Consider the following 22,486-nt stretch of genomic DNA (forward strand, 5'->3'; position numbering starts at 1 on the left):
TCAACTTTCAGCTTTCTTTCTCTCATGTCTCCCTTTACATTCCTTCCCCATCTCTTTCTATTTTTCTCAAAGACTCAAGGTTAAAAATAGCCTGCTGGCACCTTAGGGTCTTGTGTCATCTGATTAGGTACAAGCGCGCGCACACACACACACACACACACACACACACACACACACACACACACACACACACACACACACACACACACACACACACACACACACACACACACACACACACAACTGAATTGTAATCAATGTGTTTCTGCATCATTTAGAGCTCAAGCCATCCTCATGGCAGCTCACGTGTTCCCAGAAAATCAAAGACCACAAGAACTGACGTCCCTTGAAAAACTCGATGTCTCTCATTGCATGTGTGTGCATGTGTAAGTGTATCTGCATGTGTCTGTCAAGTGTTGTCAATCAGAATTCCACTGGAACAAATTATAGTGTTGCAGGGCAGCGTAAGACCATGAAGAAAACGAGGAAAAGAAAATGTGCAGATGTGTAGACAGAAAGCAAGAGAAGGAAGAAATTGGAGAGCGGGAGAGAGCATAAATCTATTTTAGTATTCATAAATCAAAATCTTTCTTTGTTGGAATATATCCATACTGTCCAAAGAGTGAAAGCCAAACCATTCATGCACAAATAGATAAACTAAATAGGCTCTGAATCGGCACAATAGTGATAAGAATTATCCTTGTAAAGATACAGATACACCATATTTCGAACAGTTACTAATTATATCACAGCAGATATGATTCTGAAACACATCACTGGCGGTATCTGATATAGAATTTATTATAAAAAGTGTGGATCAAATTTTGCTATTGTTTCCTCATACTGCAATAATACAGACAGAAGCAAATTGATTTAACGACTGAGGGAAAGATCCATAACTAGACAGATGGAGTGGATGATGTAAAAAATGAGACAGAAAACAGCGCAAGTGGAAGAATATGAGTGGACAGGAATGAGAGGACATCTGCCCTGCCAACTCAAATTATGAACACTGACCACTCTTCTCTGCAGTCTCTCCACCTCTATTTCCATCTCTTTAAGTGACCAACTGCTTTAGTGAAGAAGGGAAACACCAGAGAGACAGATGGGCAAAAAGAAGCTGGAAAACGTAGAGTGGGAGAAACTTAGCAAAAAAAGGACGAAGCTCTCTCTCGGTAGAATTCTGCAGTTCAGTTCATTTTCCCTACTTTTTCCTTTTTCATCCTCAGTTTCTCCATTCTTTCCTATGCTCCTTGCCTCCCTCGTTCCCCATGTTGCGTCAGCTTTTCATTTCAAGCTCGACTGCTGAGGCCCCGACTACATCGGTAGCTGCACAGAGAGGGAGACAATGAAATAGTGAGAGAAAGAGAGAGACAGAAAGAAAGAGTTTTACTTGTAAAATAGAAGGAGGGGTGTGGAAATCTGGTGAGAAGATAGCTGGGAAATTGAGAAAAACAGGCAGAATAATGTACAGTGGAACATAGAAGCGGAGAGCTGTAATAAGCCACGGTTTCAGTCACACCGGGGGGCCAGAGGTGGGAAGTAATGAAGTACAAATACTTACTATACTTAAGAAGAATTTTCAAGAGGCAAAAACATATTTATAGTGCTATACTCAGGGGTTGAATTAGGCTGGGATGATCTGAAACTGCGTTTTTGGTGCAGATGTCCATAAGTTGTGGTCGCAGGACTTCAGCTTCGCTAGTGTGACAGAACAGGAGCATGCATAAAGGGAGCCGCATTTTTTTAAGTGGCACGTAATTTTACAGGTTGCAAGGTTTCTATCAGCTCAACAAATATTAGCAAACACACAAACTGTCTGTGTGCACTTTGTCACATAAGCGTGTCTGATAGGTAACGGTACAGGTGCTGTATTTCCCACGGAGAGAGAAAACAGTGCGAGATAACCTCACTCAGAGATGGAGAAAGACGTAAGCAAGACAAAACAGGACAGGAAGAAGAGGGGTTATATTAAAAGGTAAGGACTGCTCAGTGAAATCTGATAAACTGGAAATCTGAAGCTTACAGGTAATGTCTTAATTTTGAAATCAGATATTGGATCTGTACATAATGTGAAGTATTTTTTTCATATTGTGAAACATCCTGCAAAACAAATGGAAGTATACTAACTTTGTGCTATTCAAAGGCTGTGTTGAAATTATAGTAAAGCTCTGTGCTAGACCGGTGCACAGCGGCTGTGGTGTTCATGGCCCGAGTTAAGTGCAGCAGAGGTTAATTTGAATTTAAGCTGATGATGCTTAAGATTCATTCACTGAATTCAACATTTGTATCAACTGTATACTGTCGAATATAAAGACAGGATAAACAGTATACTGTCAGTGTAGGGGATGTAAATCAGCCAAGATTGCTTGTCAAACATTAGATTACATCTTGTTAAAGTTGTTGTTGTAGTTGTGTACATCTACAAAAGCGGTACACCTCAGAGCAGCAGCAGTACAGGTCAGCTGATCACAGCCTGTAAACATCTACTGCAGCTCACAATAGAAATGTTTGTGAGTTGTGATTATTTTCCCCACAGTGAGCCACTACAACCAATCTTAGGGTTCCCCCACCTGCTGAATACCACTTTAACACCTGACTGTCTCACAAACAAACACATGCAAGGGGCCAAAGTGGTACATTCCAATGCAATACTGCCATAGCCCAGCACTGGTCTATTTCCTGTTTTGGTCCAACTCTCCCTGAGTCTAGGTTGGGTTGGGCAGGTGGAGTCTGGCTTTCCTACTCTTCGGTCTGCTCACCTGTTGCTCATCAGTCTCATCAGCAACCAGTAGCTATGGACCAGCTCCAGCACCCAGTCGCCACCAGATATTCTGCCTCTCCAGAATAGTAATCCTTTATGGCCCCCCTTGTGTACTCGCAAATTCTCTAGTGTAACGTCCTTGTTTTCCTGCTTTCCAGTAATTCCTGAGTGGTCAAATAGCAATTCCCTTCTCAATACAACTTACCTCTTTTCATCAGGCTGGTCCATTCCTTCACTGGAGAATTCCTTCCATCAACTCACCTGCCTGCCCACCTTCCTATGATGCCCACTGCTGCCGCAAAGCAGCCCAGTGGCCGCCCTGGAATTTCATCTCTGGACTTGCAAATGCCTCCTCTCCCAGTAACCTGCTTAGTCTCCTTGAACTTTCCCTGTTGACATCTTGACCTGTGCATTCTCACCTTGATTCAATTAACCAATTAGACTTTGAAATTGTCTGTCTTGGGTTTTGCTTCAGAGTCTGCTTCTCATTACCACCCTTTTGGCATCTGACAAATGGGGTCAGCTATAGTGACATACAATGAAACCGAACCCCAGAAAAAACAAAAAAAAAATTGCAATCCACAAAGAAGCCCAATTATTGTAACATAAAAGCCAAATAAAAACATAGACAACGTGATAAATCCACACATGCTTAAAGTACGAGCCAGACTCACATACACACATGTAACTGTGCACAGATAAATGTACTGTAAAATAGCCACACAAACACCAAAGCGCATATTATGGGCCAACAGGCAGAATGCAAAATATGTACATGTAGACAAAGGACAGAAGGTAATTTTAAATATGGAAATTTGGGCAGCCAGCATGTGTTCTTGTTTTGTGTATGTAGCAGTGTTGTAATATTACAGATAAACAATTACAAACACTCTTAATACACATCTTCCACATGTACCACTGATCTTTCCCCTTAACCCCAATTTCACCTTACAGTGTGGAGTTAAAATAATGCCAAAAAGCAATATTAGGATCGTCTTTTAACTGGGTGTGTTTGACTGAAACTATTTTGTGGACTTACTTTCTTGGATGCAGTCTGTGGGACTTACTTCATTGGATTTACTCCATGGACTCTGTATTGGGCTTTTCCTTCAACTCTGGATGTTTTGTGTATTTATTATATTAGTTTTGGACTTGATATCTTTCCTCTGCTGGATTACGACAATTCACACGCCTGTTTTTTTCCCCAAATGCAGCTGTGATATACTGTCATTTTTCAATTAATGCAGAGCTAGTTAATGAAATCCAGCTGTGGATGGACACACATTCATGTCCGTGCATAACTAATTTAAACTAACTCACTCAGTGACACCACTTCTCAGGTGCTATTGTTTGACACCAGCAGAATATCATACATCACTCTTATCCAAAAAGGCACAAAATACAGGGAGAAAAAAAAAAATCACTCAGACACATATACACAGATAAATGCTAACCTTGTTCCTCTGGCTCTCAGAGTACTTACTTTTTCCAGGTGGGGTAGCCATGCGGTGACAAGGTGAAGATTTTTCAGGCAAAGCCAGACTCCATTTCGGGAACATTCCCTGAGTGTAGCTAAGGCTACATCAGCCTGCCCCTGACCCATGGAGATCTAGACAGAGAGAGCAGGGGAGGTAGAAGGGGATAAGAAATAGAAGAAGTGGCATGGAGGTTTGACTGTGCACTGTATTCACTTACAAGTTAGTGACATATCTGATTCAAGTGAGATTATCACTGAGATTTTGAATAATTTCTGGTCAGAGCTGGACTGTTAAAAACACCAATATCAGCCTTTAAATTGCTTTATTAGCCACAATGTATTACTTCAGCTGTGTATGAGCATCTGCTGTTCTCAGACTTCTTGCAGTCTGTAGATGCATTACACATGACAAACCCACTAAAATGCCAAAAACTGTCACAATAGGGCATTCACCAAATTGTAGCACTCTCTGTTTTCCCCTTTAAGGTGCATGGTATCTTACTAGATTCTAGACTAGACTGAATTGAACAGGTTAGATTCTGTTCTTGCGATCTTGCTGTTCTGTTAAAATTCCACCTGAACTTGTTAATCTGCTGTGACTTCTACCATTTTATCCTGTTATTCGCTACCTCATGATAATTGTCCCTGCCAACAGTTTCGGCTGCTAGTTCTGCAAGCTCCTGGGATGGGTCTGCCCCTGGAGAGATGATGATCAACACTGGCTCCCATTCCATTGTCTCAGTGTAGAGACGCCGCAGATTCAGAGGAGGGGGTGAGAGCTCTTTCATACCTGCACAGAGAAGGAAAAGGAGGTAGGAAGATGACAAAAGGAGTCAAAAAGGATCTGTAAAATGTGTGTCAACATTTTACTCAAATTTGATATGCTACTCGAAGTCAGAGTAAATGGATATACTGCACAGGCAGGATACTAGCAATGCATAGAGGAAAGGCTGAACACAGCAGGAAACAAGAAATAGAGGGAAATGCTAGTATGTAACAGCAAATGAGAATTTTGCGATGGTAGATAGGTTAGAAGGAGGCATAGTTGAGGTAGACAGGGAGACAGAGGCAGGGAAGGGAAGACAGCACCTAAATGGGTGGTGATGTGAAGAGAAAACTGGGGTAAAGAAAAAAAATGATGTGGGAAAGCAGAAAGAGGGAGGTAATAGAGAAAGGGAGATGGGGCATAAGAGGAAGACTCTAAGAAAGACAGAGAGAGAAAGTTTAGGAGGGTGATGTGCTATGCATATTGAGTACTAGGTATGCAGCAGAATTCACCACACATAGAAGAATACCTTGTCAGCCCCCTGGTGTTGAGAAGCCAGGCTCTTGCTATATCAACGTCTGTGTGTGTGTGTGTGTGTGTGTGTGTGTGTGTGTGTGTGTGTGTGTGTGTGTGTGTGTGTGTGTGTGTGTGCGTAACCCCTTATTGAGAATACTTAAGCTCTAATCCTGCTGTAATATATTGAATCACATATCAGATACGAGTTAATAGCGACACACATGCAGCGATCCAGGCACGCCGAGTATGAGTAGAAATTCCTTGGTGACGTTATTTGTGAAAGTATCTGCAGATATCGCTTTCAGAAACGAGTGCACAAACACACGCGCAGACACGCACACGCACAGTGCTCTCTTCTCTGGTTGGCGCAGCTGCCCCATCCTGAACATTCTTTTGGTGTCTGCTGCCAAATGCAATCTGCCGCACTGAAGTACACATGCATGCACATACACAAGGTCTTAGTAGAGAACATCACCGAGTGACCTTTTGCTGTGTCACCATGGCAACACTAAGAAAAACAGTTCTCGGACCACATGGCTTGTGATGCCTGTCTGCAACGTAAGGGAGAATCTGCAGAACGTGCGCCTGCACAGTTACATGCACAACTACCTTTGACACGCACAGGTAATCAGTATTCATGCTGCAGACCAGCATCCTTTGTCTGAATAGCAAAGTTCACCTTGGCCTTTATAACACACTATCAAAAAAACAGGGCTAAGATGAGCCTAGAAAAGGACAGTGCTAGTCTCTCTGTGGTTCAAACACTGCTGTTGAGGAAACACTAAGCGACTGTGAAAGAACCATGCTCGCATACAATCCTAGGCATTATGAGCATTCAAGTCTTTCTATAAAAATGTTATTATCTTTCTGTCAAAGTCACTATTTATGTGAAAGAGGTTTTGTGTGTTTTGAGAAGTTGTATGAGCGAGCACTGAGTCTGTGTGTGTGTTGTATTCACTCAGGCATGCCTGGGTGTGTGAGAGCAGTGCCCAGGCCTGGACTGGAGGGATTGAGTGAGATTAGCTGTAAGAGGATTACAGACCATGCCTCATTAGCATACTGATTTACTGCCAAAAACACATACACATAGACACAAAATCTTCTTCTCTCCTGTTCCTTTTTCATCTGTCTGTCGCTCAGGCTCTTTCAGATATACATGCACTTTTATCCACTTCATCCATTGTACATACACTTCACCACTATCGGTGAGTTCACTATGCATGTAAGGATTGTGCAGGTATTTCATGATTAAAAAAAAACTGCAACTGCCCACCTGCGTATAAGAATAGAGACAAAGATGTGAGACTTTGTTTGAGGAATAAGCTCAGATCACAACAGAAAATAAGACAGCTAAGAGAGAGAGAGATAAGAGATACATATGCTCACCAGCCACTTTATTAGGTACACCTTAGTAGCACTACCTTCAGAACTGCCTTTATTCTTTGTGGCATATATTCAACAAGGTGCTGGAAACATTCCTAAGAGATTTTGGTCTACGCTGACATGATAGCATCACACAGTTGCTGCAGATTTGTTGGCTGCACATCCATGATGTGACTCTCCTGTTCTGCCACATCAAGGTGCCTCTATTGGACTGAGATCTGGTGACTGTGGGGGCCATTTGAGTACAGTGAACTCATTGTCATGTTCAAGAAATCAGTTTGAGATGATCAGAGCTTTGTGACATGGTACGTCATCCTGCTGGAAGCAGCCAACAGAAGATGGGTACACTGTAGTTATTAAAGGACTCCTCAGACCAGGCAATGTTGCCTTTCAGTTAATCCGCTCGGCACAACACATGAAGTATGGGATATCACGCCCCTGCGTGTCCTGGCTGAAGGCACCTCTATTCACGCCTTTAAGGCAGATGAACATTGATGACATGTGTGGCCCCACCTGCACATATATACCCCATCATCACAGTCATCCCTTAGTTCTTACACTCTTCACCTTGTTAAGAACACCCCTGCCGAGGTGGTCTAGCTAGCTACTGCTAGTTAGCTCTGTTGTCTGCTAGCTCAAACTTAGCTTAACTGCCCCTGCTGGTGTTAGCCCCCACCACTCAATTGATGTTACACACATCAATTGAGTAATTTTACATCTTCTGGTACAGTGTTTTGCGTTTTGGTATGAGTACCAAACCAAAGCAAGCAAAGCAGAAATCTTCTGTTCTTGTCCCTGTCCTCAGGGGTGCGGTTTCTTTTTGCATGGACCAGCACGAAACATGCCCCATCTGACTGAGCCCGAAGCCTGTGCACTTTGTCACCAGCTCTGGCACTTGACCCTGGAGAGACAGGTAACATTTGTAGAGAAAGTGCTGGAAAGGCCAGCTGTCGCACATCATGACCCTCTCCTCTCCAAGTCTGGGGTCGCTGCTTCATCTGGGTCCAAAGGTGAGGAGTATCCATACGCCATGTGGTCCACCCCAAAAATAGCTGGGCGGACCACATAGAGTATGTTGATGGGTTAGCTGAAGGCGAACCGGAGCCATGCGATATGACAAGCCAATATGCGATATGACAGCCAATAGGACAAGCAGCTATATCTGCTTGTCATATTGACTTTGTTAGGGTGGCGCAAGGTGTACATCTTGCCACACGTTTTCTGAAAGGAGTTCGCCAACTGAGACCTGTGGTTAGGTCCAGTGTCCCCTTGTGGGAGTTGGCTTTGGTACTGGAGGCCTATTGTGGCCCCACCTTTTGAACCCATTAAGTCTGTAAATATGAAGTTTCTTTCATACAAGACTGCACTTCTTTTCACTTTGGCTTCCGCGAAGCAAGTGAGTGACCTTTATGCTTATCTTGCACAAGGGTGCTGGTGTTCCAACTCAGTTTGGTGACTGCTCTGCGGGGCCTTTATATATGTCCCATACCGAGTGAATCAACTGAAAGGGAACGAACAGTTATACCTATAACTTCTGTTCCCCGAAGGAGAGGAAGGAGGTACAACACCAGGCTGCCCAGCCTCGGCTATCGAACCAAGGGATGACTGTGATGATGGGGTATATGTGCGCGGGTGGGGTTGCACATATGTCATCACAGGTTATCTGCCTTAAAGCCGTGAATAGAGGTGTCAAGACACATAGGGGTGTGATATCCCATACTACATTTGTTGTTCTCCTTCAGGGAACAGAAGTTATAGGCATAACTGTATGTTTTTCAAATCTTTTGTTATCTAAATTTGGTGAGCCCACGCAAATTGTAGCCTGTGGTTATCTGAGCTATTGTTATCATCCTATCAGCTGAAAGCAGTCTGGCCATTCTCCCCTGACCTTTGGCATCAACAAGATGTTTTTAACCAGAAAACTGCGGCTCACTGAATATCTGGCACCAACAACCATGAAATGTCAACCATTTTGAAGTCACTTAAGTCACCTTTCTTTTTCACCATTCTGATGCTCAGTTTGAACTTCAGCAGGTCATCTTGATCATGTTTACATGCATAAATGCACTGAGTTGCTGTCATGTACTGTAATTGCCTGATTCAATCCAATATTTGCATTGACAGGCAGTTGAAGAAGTGTACCTAACAAAGTGGCCAATAAGTGTAGATTTCAATTAGAAGATTATTTTGGAAATGTTTGACAATCATTACATTCTGATCATGTGAGACTGCCATTAAAATCAAGTAAATTCAAAGGATTTTATTGTAAGTGTACAAAGGATCTGCAGCCAACAACAATGCCAGAAAATGGAAAACCCACAGAGATCCAGGTCCATGCCTTGATGGGTTAAAGCTGATTTGGTGACACAAATCAGCTTTAACCCATGCCTTGATGGGTTAAAGCTGATTTTGTGTCACCAAATCGGCTTTAACCCATGCCTTGATGGGTTAAAGCTGATTTGGTGACACAAAGTTGACTTTGTCTCAGACATCTTCTGATGTTAAAAAGTGGGGACAGGGATATGTTTCCCATTGTATTGCATCACCTTTTCTTTTAATAAAACTCTGTAACAGTGTCAGATAAATAATTTGGGATAATACAGATTACTATATCACCTGACTGCCAAATACACAGGTTCTGTAGTGATCAGGTGGTAAGAACAAGTACAACTAATCAATGCAGCAGTGGCCGCTCTCTTAAAACAGAGGGGAAAGTGCTTCAGACTTGACTCAGATGTCATCAGTGGAAACTCTAACAGAAAGTTCACACCTTTGCTTGCTCTTCAAGGAATTTACTAGTTTGCTGACCTTATACTCATCAAACTAGCAAATTCCTTGAAGAGCAAGCAAAGGTGTGGACTGTATACTGTAAACAAAGATTACATTGTTTAAGTACAATCATTTCATTACATAATTTCACAGGTTTGACAGATTATCATCACATACTGCCAAACCACAAATTTGGTGGTCTTGTCTACTTTTTTGGTCTGAAACTACAGTATTGGCTATCCATTTGTTACCATGATGTAAAACAGTTACAAAGATATTTAGGGTTCGATCTATTCTGGAGGATTTCCAGACTTTATGGTGACTCAAATTTTGAAAAAATGACTTTGCATTAGACAACTGCTGGATTCCAGGCCATTTACTGTGGGAGGCTGCTAAGTCACCAGGATAATAAATACTCCATATACCACTTGCATGTATGCCTGATATATATATATCTAGAAATTACATATCATGGCTCTCCAGAGATGCCACCACATGAAATTCATAAATCTCATTTCATTGATACACATGAACACCTGCATTTTAGTCTCACCTGACTTTAGATATAAGCTTCCCTTCCCCTCTGTGCGCAGTCAGAAGGTAATATACCATCACGATTATGTGGACTGAATTAATAGGTTCATCATACATTATAGACTAATGACTGTACAGAACTGTGTGCACAAGTTCAGAGTGCATACATGAATACAGTATGTGTCTATGTCATTAGGGAAGAGAGAAATAATGACAAAAGAGCACAGATAAAGATATGTTTGTGTATGTGCGCGTGCACACGCAGAGGTAAATGTGTGTGTGTGGCCTTTACTTAAGGACAGTGACATTCTTACAATTATGAAAGACACATAAAGAGAGAATGGAGAGGACTATCACGAAGAAAAAAAAAACACATCATTGATGGAAAGTGGAAAAATACGGCTTAGAAGTTTCGAATAAAAGCCTTGTCTGAGAAGATTTTGCTTGAGTAGAGTGTGAAAGCTGAAGGTGCACTTGAAGAACAAAGCATCTTTCTATATCGAAAAGTGAATGCAGAAGAAAAGTACTAAAAGGAATAAAGGATCTCTTCCTATGTTTATATCTCATTATTCATAGCAATCACACTAGAATTCATTTCTTCAGTAAAATTCGCTTCAATTTATCATTTCGCTCAAGATTTGGTTTGTTTACTTTCAACACTGGCATTATACTTTGCATAAGAAGACAAAAAGAGTGTTTGTGTACTCATTTTAATGGTCTTGGTGTGACTAATTAGGGCAAATAAGAAACCTTGTAAGCATCACTAAAGATGAAAGACTGCGAATCTGTTGTTTTTTTTTTTTTTAACTGGGAAACTGTGAAATATATATATGTGTGTGTGTGTGTGTGTGTGTGTGTGTGTGTGTGTGTGTGTGTGTGTGTGTGTGTGTGTGTGTGTGTGTGTGTGTGTATATTCAGGTGCAAAGCAATAGTGCTAAATATGAAAAGAACACACACTGCTAATATGAAAGACTTACCCAGCACTTGAGAGGCAAAGAATATCATGGCACTCTGCAGTCGGTCTGGTCTGACCGCCTGAACCAATAACAGCTGAAAAAAGAAAGATAAACCCCAAAAAAACGTATGTCAATCCAGTATGTGACATATTCCAAAAAGTAAGCTCTTAAGGAAGATAATTCCCTAAATTATTCATATATCCACTGTCAAATGTCAAGGTTTGAGATCTTCATTTTTTTAAATATATTTAAGAACAAAAAAATACATGCATACAGTCAAATGTACGTATTTGACTTCACTGACAAGTGGCTTCTGGCCTTTGTAAGGCTTTTGCTGTTGGATTTTTTTTATTCAATCTGAAACCATGTGGAAAGCGGTGTTCTGTTTTACTTTCTATTTCACTATGGGTAAAACAAAAGACAGATTAAATGAGCTTTGATTATATTCATAAAGAATCGAGAGGGTGGCCTCCTCCGCCTAGGCTGCCCTATCATTTAGGCCAAAGTCACACAAGGAGGTTCTTGGCAGTTGCAAGGTGATATTGGTCATAAAGAGGTAGAAGGCACTGAATTGAACATCTCCTTGTGATTGCTTTGTTCACTAGAAGGTTGCAGCAGTTGTCTGTAGGTGGCATGGAAGACCGCAACTTTTCTGCAAAAACTTGGCAACTACTCTGATTGGTAGTTAAACTGAAAAGTGTGACACAAACTGGAAATAGAAACTGTTTGCCTTCAAAGTAAAAGCTACACCTTTTGAAATATGTTGGCTTCAGCAGTGAATCACATCTTTTACTTTCAAGGCAAACGTGTTCTGTTTCCAGTTTCCATTGCTCTTTCTGAAGTTTTCCAATGCGCGAATATTAGTTAGCAAGTGTTTGTAGAGAAGTCGGCATCTTCCATGAAAAACTATTGTGGCAATCTGCTAGCACCCACTTTGTGACCAAATTCACCTGTTAGCAGTCAGCAAACTCCAGCAACCACTTGCCAAACAAATACACATTTTTCCAATGGTTAGATTAGATGTTAGATTCAACTCATTGTCACTGTGTGCACAAGGCACACAACGAAATGTTTGTTCCAGATCACTCATCCAGAGATGAGCATCTGTGGTCATGCAGCCAGATGCCGGCACTACTGTTAGGCAATGTGGTTTAAGTGTCTTGCACAGCGCAGGGACAGGGGCTTGAACCTGCAACCTTCCGGCTACAAGGCAGGTGCCTACCCACTGCGCCACTGCCACTATATGCCCAGGGGTCTCTAGGTTTGTCTGACTCAGGCTTTAAATGTATATGTAAAGATATAGTACCAGTCAAACGCCAAGAAAAGTTTAGCACTTGACAACAATTTTAATTTTTGGGGAATACCTAAATTGTATGTGGTAATATTAAGTATTTGTACATGTTGTCATCTTAAGTGATTATGATATAACAACTATCAAAAGAAGAAGAATTAGATGAAAATCTGGAGGGAAAAATCAAAAATTTAAAAGCAGTCAGCCATCTGTTGTTGTGACAGCAATCAGTTTCTCAGCAGAAATAGGCATGACCTATACTGAAAGGTTCATCTTGAACCAACAAATGCGGGTGTTCAATGTTTCTATTGCCTAGAGTTAAGATGTTGATTGAAAGCTGACCTGTTGGAAGGGACTAATCTTCTTGGCAATGGAAGATGGGATTTCTTGTTCACACTGCGAGCTCTGCAAGAAGGACAGCCAAAGGTCTGAGTCACTCAAACAGAGGGTCTGGTAGAGAGCCGGGAACGCAGCCTGCAAAAGAGAGGGGGCATAAGTTAAAAGGGTGAGAGATGTTAGATGAATAGATCCAGTCTTTCGCTTGGTAATGATTGTTTCAATGGCAATCATTTTAAACACCTTTGAAATTAAATTTTTCATGTCAGGAGGCATATTCTGCTGTTATGCCTGTGCTACATATTGCATTTGTGACAGATGGTGTTATGTTGTTAACATTCAACTTTCAAACGAAAATGCATTACTATCTTGTGTTGAGCATGTACATTTTTGTATGTTATTTTATGTGACAGCGTGTTTACTTTTAAAATGGCCACTGCTCCATGCCTCTCCTGATCAATCCAAGAAGGGAACTCCTAGCATGACAGAGGAGATGTTAGTAAGACAGAAAGACCAAATATGGGGTTTTCTTGTTAGAAAAAAAAAAAAGCAGCATTCTTACCTCTTTCTTAAACATTTCTCCTACGATGGACCCAGTGAAGACATCCCATTCCTACAACAAGCAGAAGATGTCAGATTAGAATTTGGAAAGTTCAAAGCTAAAAATTATATAGTTCATTTGTCACTGCAGTAGGTAATAAAATTCTAAAAACGAACAAATTAAATGACTCACGTTCTCAAGGAAGAGCTCAGGGTACATGCCTTTTACAAAGTGTATAGCAAACATCAGCTGGTCAGCCTGCCATAGATATAATAAAAGAGAGAAAAAAGAAAAAAAAAAAAAGGAGGGGGTGTGATGTAGATTGTAAACAGTACACTGCATATGTGAAAATCTTTATTCTCTGGATAAAACCAAACTTATGGAACCCACCAGTTGCCAAGGAGGTTTTGAAAATTGCTTTAAACCTGCTTTCTTTCTAAAGGCCAGCAACTCCTCTGGCTGCAAAAAAAAGTGATTGCATAGAAAACCACCTAATGACCATTTGACTGCTTTGATATTATAGCAGCTACCATATGAGTGCACACTGTATGATTTCTTACTCAGATCCAGCCTCAGCCATCTTTTATACAGTTAGGTCCATAATGTTTGGATGGTGACAAAAGTTTTGCAATTTTGTCTCTATACCACCACAGTGGATTTTAAGTTAAAAATTTAAGATGTGTTAGTTCATGGCAGTCTGAGTAGACAAAGAATATTGAGTTGATTCCAAGTGTTGAATTTGCATTTGGCAGCTGTTCACTGGAACCCCCCGATATGAGTTCCAGAGATGCTGACACAAGTAAAGGAGGCCATCATTTGGCTGAAAAACAACAACAGAAATGAAATAAACCTATCAGAGAGACAGCAAAAAACATTTAGGAGTGGCCAAATCAGCAATCTGGTTCATTCTTATAGAGAGGTAAACTAGCCAGGAACACCAAAAGGCCTGAAAGACCAGAGAAGACAACTGAAGTGGATGATCACAGAATTATTTCCTTGGTTTAGAAAAACAACTTCACAAGATCTAACCAAGTCAAGAATGGTTTACAGAAGGTTTACAACAAGGTGCAAACCACCTGTTACACTCAAGAACAGGAAGGTCAGCTTTCTAACTTTCCAAGAAAACACTGAAAATCACAGTTCTGGAAAAAAATATTTATATAAATATATTTGGATGGATAAAACCAAGATTAACTTGTACCAGAATGGTGGGAAGAGAAGAGTATGGAGAAGGGAAGGAACAGCTCCTGATCTGAAGCATACCACATTATTTGTCAAACAAAGTCGTGGCAATATCATGGTGTGGGCATGTATGGCTGCCAGTGGAACCAGGACACTAGTGTTTATTGATGATGTAACTGCTGACAGAAGGGGCAGGGTGAATTGTGAAGTGTACAGGGCTATACCCTCTGCTCAGATTCAGAAAAAATGCTGCAAAACTGATATGTGAAACTGATGGCACTTCAGAGTGTAATTAGATAATGGCCACAAAAAAATTTGAGTTTCTCAAGACAATGCAATGCGATAGTCTTTAATGGCCAAGTCAGTCACCTGATCTCAATCCAATAGAAGATGTTTTTCAGTTACTGAAGAGAAAACTGAAGGCAAAAGAAAAAAAACTGCCTGCAGTAAAGGCCTGGCAGAGCGGCCCAGGGGAAGAAACATCATCTGGTGATGTCCGTGGGTTCTAGACTACAGGCAGTCATTGACTGTAACACCTAAATGACAATGGTTTTAGTCAAACTTTTTAAAACCTATATTCAAACTTATGCTAGTTTGGCCAATTAATTTTCAAACTCTAAAAATGGGGGGCTGTGTATAAAAATGTCTGTAATTCCCATTCTTTCACCCTGAAGCATGATGTGCTGTACTTCCTCTTAGTTGCATTTTGAGAAAATAAAACAAGAACTTAATATATCCTATAATCTGATAAGTACATGTATGAACTGCAGCTCGGCTTGTCTAACTAAACTTGCGAATGGTTCGTAAAGCCTAACAATAAACTCCAGAATCTGTAGCATCCCTAAACACTTCTCTGCTCCCCCAGACTGTCCTTCTTTCTCGTCACTGGCAGTCTGAATAGAGATAACAGAAACAGTCACTAATAAAGATGCTTAGCCCACACCCACCAATGAGGAGAAGCAGAAAAACAGTGACCCAGAGACTTGAAAAGAATCATTAGATAAAGCAGAAAGAGAAAATGAAACCTGTGTATACACATCTAGTATACACCACAACACACAATCAACTTGTTTAAAAGTAAAATAGTACAGTTTTCTATCAAGTTTAAAGTCCCTTCTTCTAAAGTATTTATTAAAAAAAAAACTCATAAAAATTAACACACTGAAATATATTCTCTAAATACATTTAAAGGCAAACAGTAATAATGCATATAAAAGAGAAACCTGTTTAAACAAAGGAATCACAATAACTAAGTTGCAAACTCTCAAGATGTTTTCTTACCATAAACATGCCTTTCACAAGACTGCTGCGAGTCACGACTTTCTTACATACCTCCCATCTGACGTCTGTTGTGGTATAAATGGCTCAGAAGTGGCATTATAAACTTTAAATGTCTTGATTCTATTCGATTCTCTACCATCAAGTAACAATACCATAGTACTTAATAAACAAACACACAATGCACCTAATAACACTCACAGTGGAATACACCCACACTGCTTCTGTGACTGCCATGCATATTTATGTTAATCTAATTTTATGCATTTATAACAACTGGCAAGGACAACCACATGAGAATTAGCATGCTAGGCAGTAATAAGTCTCAATATGGTGCAAAGTGGCCAGGAAAGTTAAATGTGTTAATCAGTTCAGCTTGGCTATTCATAACATTTTGCCAGTGCAATCGCACTTTCAATCTACATGCCCAAATACAGGACCAAGCAGTTGTACAACAAAAACTCATGACCCAGGATATTCCTATGCTCAGAACACTTCATTTATTTGTCACTCTTCTAGAGGAGCATCCACACAGGAAGTGGTCACCAGTGGTGAGCAGAGACCGTAAGAAAGCCCAACTTTGAGGTGAGAGATTGAAGCAACTACCAATGAGAGTGAGGGATACTGCTAATTGACATTTGACAGGGTGGTACAGTAAATACATCGGAATGTTACCTAGGAAACCGGAGCCTGGAATGTCTGTAACCATCAGCTACAAAGCAACGATCACACCCTCTGTGTGGTCCAATGGATCCCAGACGTTTTCACATATTAGACACACTTGGGGTTCTTGCCAGCAGTTACAGGACTCATGTTAAAAGGTTAAAGTAGTAATTGCTTTTAAAGAAAATATAGGTATTTTCTAAGAGGTTCATTCTTTTTTGCAGCAGACATATTTGGTTAGACACAACAGCAGTCTCACTCCACCACCCCAGGAAATAAAACAAATAAAGCAACCAAATTAAACTAACAAACAAATAAATGAGACAGTAGGACTAATGCATTTTTGCACACTCCGCATCTTCAAAAACCTTCTTAACATGGGGCTATGAGGTGGCTCAGCGGTAGAGCAGGTGACCACATACATGCCGCAAGGCAAAAAGTCGGCAGCGCAGGCTCGAGTCCAGGCCTGTGCTCTTTGCCACGTCTTCCCCCATCTCCTCTCCCACTTTCCTGTCAATAAATAACGTAATATAATAACCTACACTGTCGATAAAGCTGCTGTGGCCAAAAAAAACCCTTAACACATCACTGCTTATCACCTACAATAATCTGTACTTTTAGCAACCAGATGAAGACCCAGCTTGATATGCAGCAAGGTTCATTTTCAGGTTATAGTCAGACCAGAAATCTACACTACCACGCCCTCTGTCCAACCCTCTCCATGGTCCATTTCTTCATCTGTGTCAGAGCGATTTACCCCAAACTGCAAAGTTCAAGCCGGTCTACTGAAGTACTGTAGTAGTGGTCATAGCTGAACACACACACACAAACACAGTTGAGCAGTAAGATGACTGATCAAACAAAGCATGGCAAGATGTGCCAGATTTCTGTGTGCATGTGTCAATCTGTGTGTATGTTTTTTTTTGTGTGTGTGTGTGTGTGTGTGTGTGTGTGTGTGTGTGTGTGTGTGTGTGTGTGTTTTTTGTGTCAGAGAGAAATGAAGCAAAAAGAGTCCAAAACCATGAAAGTCTGCGAGTGTATGTCAACTGCTGTCATACTGACACTTACAGTGGCAGGAAAGGACCGCAGGTAGAAAGTACAACCTGGAATATGTCATGTAAAAACAACTGAAACTAATGCATGGACCAAGCCAAGAGATCCACCTCAATTCTCATGTTCACAATAACCTCCTGAATGCAAACACTGACACCTGTCTCAATAGATGTGAATAAATAAGACAAAATATGAGCGTTTGCAAGCGGTTCACTCTAAAAATATATCCTCCTCAGCCATCCAGCTCACGCAAATATGCCTAAAACAACTTTCAGTTTTGCCTATTTTCTATGAACCTTTCACAAACAGAAGGTTTACAGTGATAGGCTACTTACCTTTGTGGTTTTTTTTTTTACCAGTACCACTAGTACACTGGGTCAGTGCAGGGGTAGAATATATACCCACATACACAATCTGTCCATAAAGTAAATTCACTCAATCATGGAATTCAACTAAATATCAAATAGTGTATATTAAGTAAGAGAAAACTAACCCAAAATGATGGGAAGATACAAAGACTCAACAAGACTACTAAGTTGGTCATCACATATTATTTATTTAAATATATAGTACTCTATCAAGAATATAATTAAGCTTAAATTCAAGTCAAATACTCTCTTATGTAAAAAACAAAAAACCTCAAATCTATGTGTGTGATTTTGTGTGTGTGTGTCAAATAACACAGCCTCTGAGGTTTAAAACAATAATAGTAGATGTTTTCTATACCTCATTAATCTGAATTTAGCATAAAAAAATATGGGTCTGTTCATTTAAATGTACATCACAATGGTTTCTCACACATTATGTTTTTCCAATTTCCATCTTGCTCAGTATCCACATTCCCCCACCTCTCCCCTCATCCCCTCAGAGTTATCTCTTTTTCAGCACACGAGGGTGTTGACAGAAGGACTGATAACGTAGTCCAGTGTTTCCCCTCTGCTAATAACTAGGCTGCTACCGATATATGTACATGTTTGTGTGAAGCTTTTAAAAAGATAACCTATAGATGTGATCAGCAGTGAACAGCCACCCTGACTCTTGGAATCTCTATTACAATACAAACACACACACACAGGCACAAGCCCGTAAGAAAACTGCATTTAACATTTTGTTTAGTATTTGGCAATTCATTAGTGTATTAGCCACAGAGCTTTCAAATATATAGTAAGTCAATGTACATATTTATCTGAGTGTCTATTTGCTTTTAACAAATATATTTTATAGATCTTTTGTATCAAGCCCACATGCTCCTTTCCATTAATCTGACAGTATCTGGATGTGTTTGAATGAACACCCTTTTGCTCACAGTGTCACTTGCAGACATGGTCAAGACAACTTGCTGAATTTCTAACCAATCACCAGACTGTGGAGAAAAAGTGATTTAAGTGATTTTGAACGTGGCATGGTTGTTGGTGCCAGACATGCTGGTCTGAGTATTTTAGAAACTCCTGATTTACTGAGATTTTCCCCACACAACCATCTCTAGGGTTTACAGAGAATGGCCTGGAAATATCCAGTGAGTTGCAGTTCTCTGGGTAAAAATGCCTTCTTGATGCCAGAAGTCAGAGGAGAATGGCCAGACTGCTTCGAGCTGATAAGAAGGCAACAGAACCTCAAATACCCACTCGTTTCAAGCAAGGTACGCAGAAGAGCATCTCTGAAGGCAGCTATAGCAGCAAAAGACCTCACTGGGTACCACTCCTGTCAGCTAAGAATAAGAAACATGGGCTCACCAAAAGTGGATCACTGACCACTGGAAAAATATTGTCTGTTCTGATGAGCCTTGATGTCTGTTGTGAGATTTGGATGGTGGGTTTAAAATTTGTTATAAACAACATTAAAGCATGGATCCATCCTGCCTTCAGGCTGCTGATGGTATAATGGTTTTGGAGATGATTTATTTTCTGGATTAACAAATAAATACGGAATTAATTCAACAGTGTAAGCAATGGATTAGAAATTACTGTTGGAGGTTTGTTGAAACAAACCCTGAATTTAAAAAAAGAAAATAATTAAAAAAAACAAAAGAAACTGACCACACTTTTAAATCAGCAAGATAACTTGGCGTGAGTATTCACTAGTTACACATACAAATCACCACAATAATGTAAAGATGTTTTTAGAGATTCCCTGAATTACGTTGTTGTTGTGTGTAAATATGTATTTTACCTTAAAAAGAGACCGACAGACATACTCATAAACCATATTCTTCAAGTTGGCTCCTAAAGCAGCAATCCTGGCTTCAGTATTTACTTCCTCCTAAAATGTAAAAACAAACACACAGACATAAATGAGCAGAAGGGACACTGGTCATTAATTGGGATGAAATGTTGCTACAAAGGGATATCAAGTCACAAAAGCCATTCAGAGGGTTTACTTCTCAGCCTTCATGAACACCAAGCAGGAAAAGTGTCTGCATCTGTGTTTTATTATAGATAACGCTGTCCTAGATGTACTACCAACAATGGAATAACTGACGACAACATTTTTATTTCAGTGTTCTTTCTTTCATATCATGGCAATCTGATTATCTCAAGGCTGTTCAGCAGTACATGTGCATCTATTTTACAATTACAGCAAGATAATAACACATACAGACAAAAAAATTAAAGAAACCAAGGGAAATATAAAAAAAAAGCCTCCAAAAAAATCCAGATGGACTGCTGCTCTGCCCCATCTGTTTTTGTCTCCATCTATGTGTCCTTCTGCCTGAATCGTTGCTATTTTAAAACTTTGCCAAAGCTATTCAGGGTTTTGTAACCTGCTTCCAATATGTGCATTGAATGGTTGTGTGTGTGTGTGTGTGTGTGTGTGTGTGTGTGCGTGTGTATGTGAGGTTTTCTGCAAGAATTTTAATGTAAACACCTATGTTTTGTGATTGCAATTAAAATCTCACAGTGCATGGGCATAGCTCTAGGGAAAAAAAAAAAAAAAAAAAAAATATATATATATATATATATATATATATATATATATATATATTAAAAACAAATTCCAATTTCCTAACAACTGCACCATTGAGCTGACCATAACAAATGCTATAGATATAAATATAAACACAAGTGTAAGTCTTGCTAAAGTGCGACTGTGTGACTCTGTGTTTGCAGGCAAATACAAAAGTGTGTTATGTCAGCCATGATAGGGTAAAATTGTCTTCCAGATCTCAGGAACCATCTGCAGCTTTTGAAAAATTAAACTTGCTAATTCAATGCAAGAACCAAAGGCTATAAAGCCCATGAATCAGTACACATACATTCTAACCACATTCGCTGACCAGAAGACTACACACACACTCATACGTTCAAATATGCGACAGTGGTGACCAGCTGCTGCCTGGTGACATTCTTGGATGGCAGCACTGGCTCTAACAACCCACACAGGATTTGGGGAATTAGTGCTCAGTCTCTCAACTCAGCCTATGTGTGTTCGTGTGTATGTGTGTACATGCATGTGTGTGCACTCTGGTTATCAGACAGTGCTTAGGGCTCAGATGGAGAACAGCAGTGTGATAGATGCTCGATGCTCTCCAGCTGTACAGGTCAGACTGAGATAAACTCACTGAAGAACACAAAAATGATGACTTTATATAAAAAAATAACCATCCAGGAAAAAAAAAATGAAGTAAATGGAATTAAGCTCAATTTATCAAAAATAAACTGAGCTAAACAAAATATTCTTAAACAATAAGGACACCATATATCTTGCAATCTGCTTCAATGTAAACATATTGTCTTGCACTCATGGTTGTACTGATGACGAATAAATGTAATGGAAAATAAGCAGTAACAAAACTGCATACTTCAGCAACTGCCAATAACAGCATTCTACATTATTTTGTGTAAGTATGCAAAACAACTTTTTAATGAAATAAACACTGGGGCGGCTGTGGCTCAGGTGGTAGAGCGGGTTGTCTACCCATCAGAAGATCGGTAGTTTCATCCCTTTCCACAGTCTGCATGCTAGTAGTACTGAACCCTGAGTTGTACCCAAGTGTGTGTGTGTGTGTGTGTGTGTGTGTGCGTGCATGCGCACGCACGCGGATGTGTGTATGTGTTAGAAAGTGTTTAGAAATAGATATAAGCGCTGTATGAATGTGCGTGTGTGACTGAGTGAATGACACGTGCAGTAACAAACTAAGTAAAAAGGCGCTATAAAGGTATATTCCAGTCCATTTACTGTTTTTAAGCATCAGTGTATAATGAGTTGTGATGCAAATTAAGAATATGAGATAAATATGAGATAAATGGGTGCTGGGGTGGCTTAGTGGTGAAGCTGGCGACCATGTGTATATTGTGCGTTGTGGTGTGGGCGGCGAAGGTTCAAGTCTTAACCTGTCGCCAGTTTGCTCGCGTGTCTTCCCCCGTATTTTTGAGGGTGTGTGCCTGATTTTTACAACTTAAGAGTTGTTCTACTGTGAGAGCTTATTACGTCATTAGACTTGCCCAACAATCATCTGAGTCAATTAGAGGCAGATTAGATGAAGAGCTTGGAAAAGTACAAGGCCTACTGAAGAAAGAAACAAATCTCTGCTCACAGTACACTGACCAGAACTGTTATTGTATATAGGATAAAAGCTACCAAAATTTCATTGTGCAAGCTTTTTTAAATTTGCTTCTTTTATGTTTTGGTAACTTTGCTAATTTAAAGGTTTGGGCTGTTGCTTAGATAGAACTATACACACTATATTGCCAAAAGTATTTTCCATTCTGCCTTCACACGCATATGAATTTGGGTGACATGCCGTTTGATATCGATAGGGTTTAATAGGATATCAGCCCACCCTTCGCAGCTGTAAAAGCTTCAGCTCTTCTAGGAAGGCTTTCCACAAGGTTTAGGAGTGTGTTTATGGGAATTTTTATCTTAGTTTAGTCATTCTCAACCATCCTTGGGGGTGTATCCCATTTTGACCTCGGGACTTCCAGGCCATACTCGGCCCAGATGTTCCTGTATACTATGCCAGCCACTTGGATATGGCAT

At 40.3% G+C, this 22,486-nt stretch overlaps 1 protein-coding gene across 3 annotated transcripts in view; it reads right to left on the reverse strand.

The window, feature by feature from the left end:
• Window positions 1-22,486, reverse strand: part of dync2h1 (dynein cytoplasmic 2 heavy chain 1) — a 133,803-nt gene that overhangs the window by 37,872 nt on the left and 73,445 nt on the right. For all 3 annotated transcript variants that reach the window (XM_030744320.1, XM_030744321.1, XM_030744319.1), the window contains 8 exons: window positions 19,679-19,768; window positions 13,526-13,591; window positions 13,355-13,405; window positions 13,215-13,268; window positions 12,799-12,930; window positions 11,187-11,259; window positions 4,871-5,031; window positions 4,248-4,373 (listed from right to left, as the gene is read on the reverse strand). In XM_030744320.1, the coding sequence (XP_030600180.1) occupies window positions 4,248-4,373; window positions 4,871-5,031; window positions 11,187-11,259; window positions 12,799-12,930; window positions 13,215-13,268; window positions 13,355-13,405; window positions 13,526-13,591; window positions 19,679-19,768 (753 nt within the window). The remainder of the gene's footprint in view (window positions 1-4,247; window positions 4,374-4,870; window positions 5,032-11,186; window positions 11,260-12,798; window positions 12,931-13,214; window positions 13,269-13,354; window positions 13,406-13,525; window positions 13,592-19,678; window positions 19,769-22,486) is intronic.

This window comes from Archocentrus centrarchus, chromosome 13 (assembly GCF_007364275.1).
Source record: "Archocentrus centrarchus isolate MPI-CPG fArcCen1 chromosome 13, fArcCen1, whole genome shotgun sequence".
In the NCBI taxonomy this organism is placed as follows: domain Eukaryota; kingdom Metazoa; phylum Chordata; class Actinopteri; order Cichliformes; family Cichlidae; genus Archocentrus; species Archocentrus centrarchus.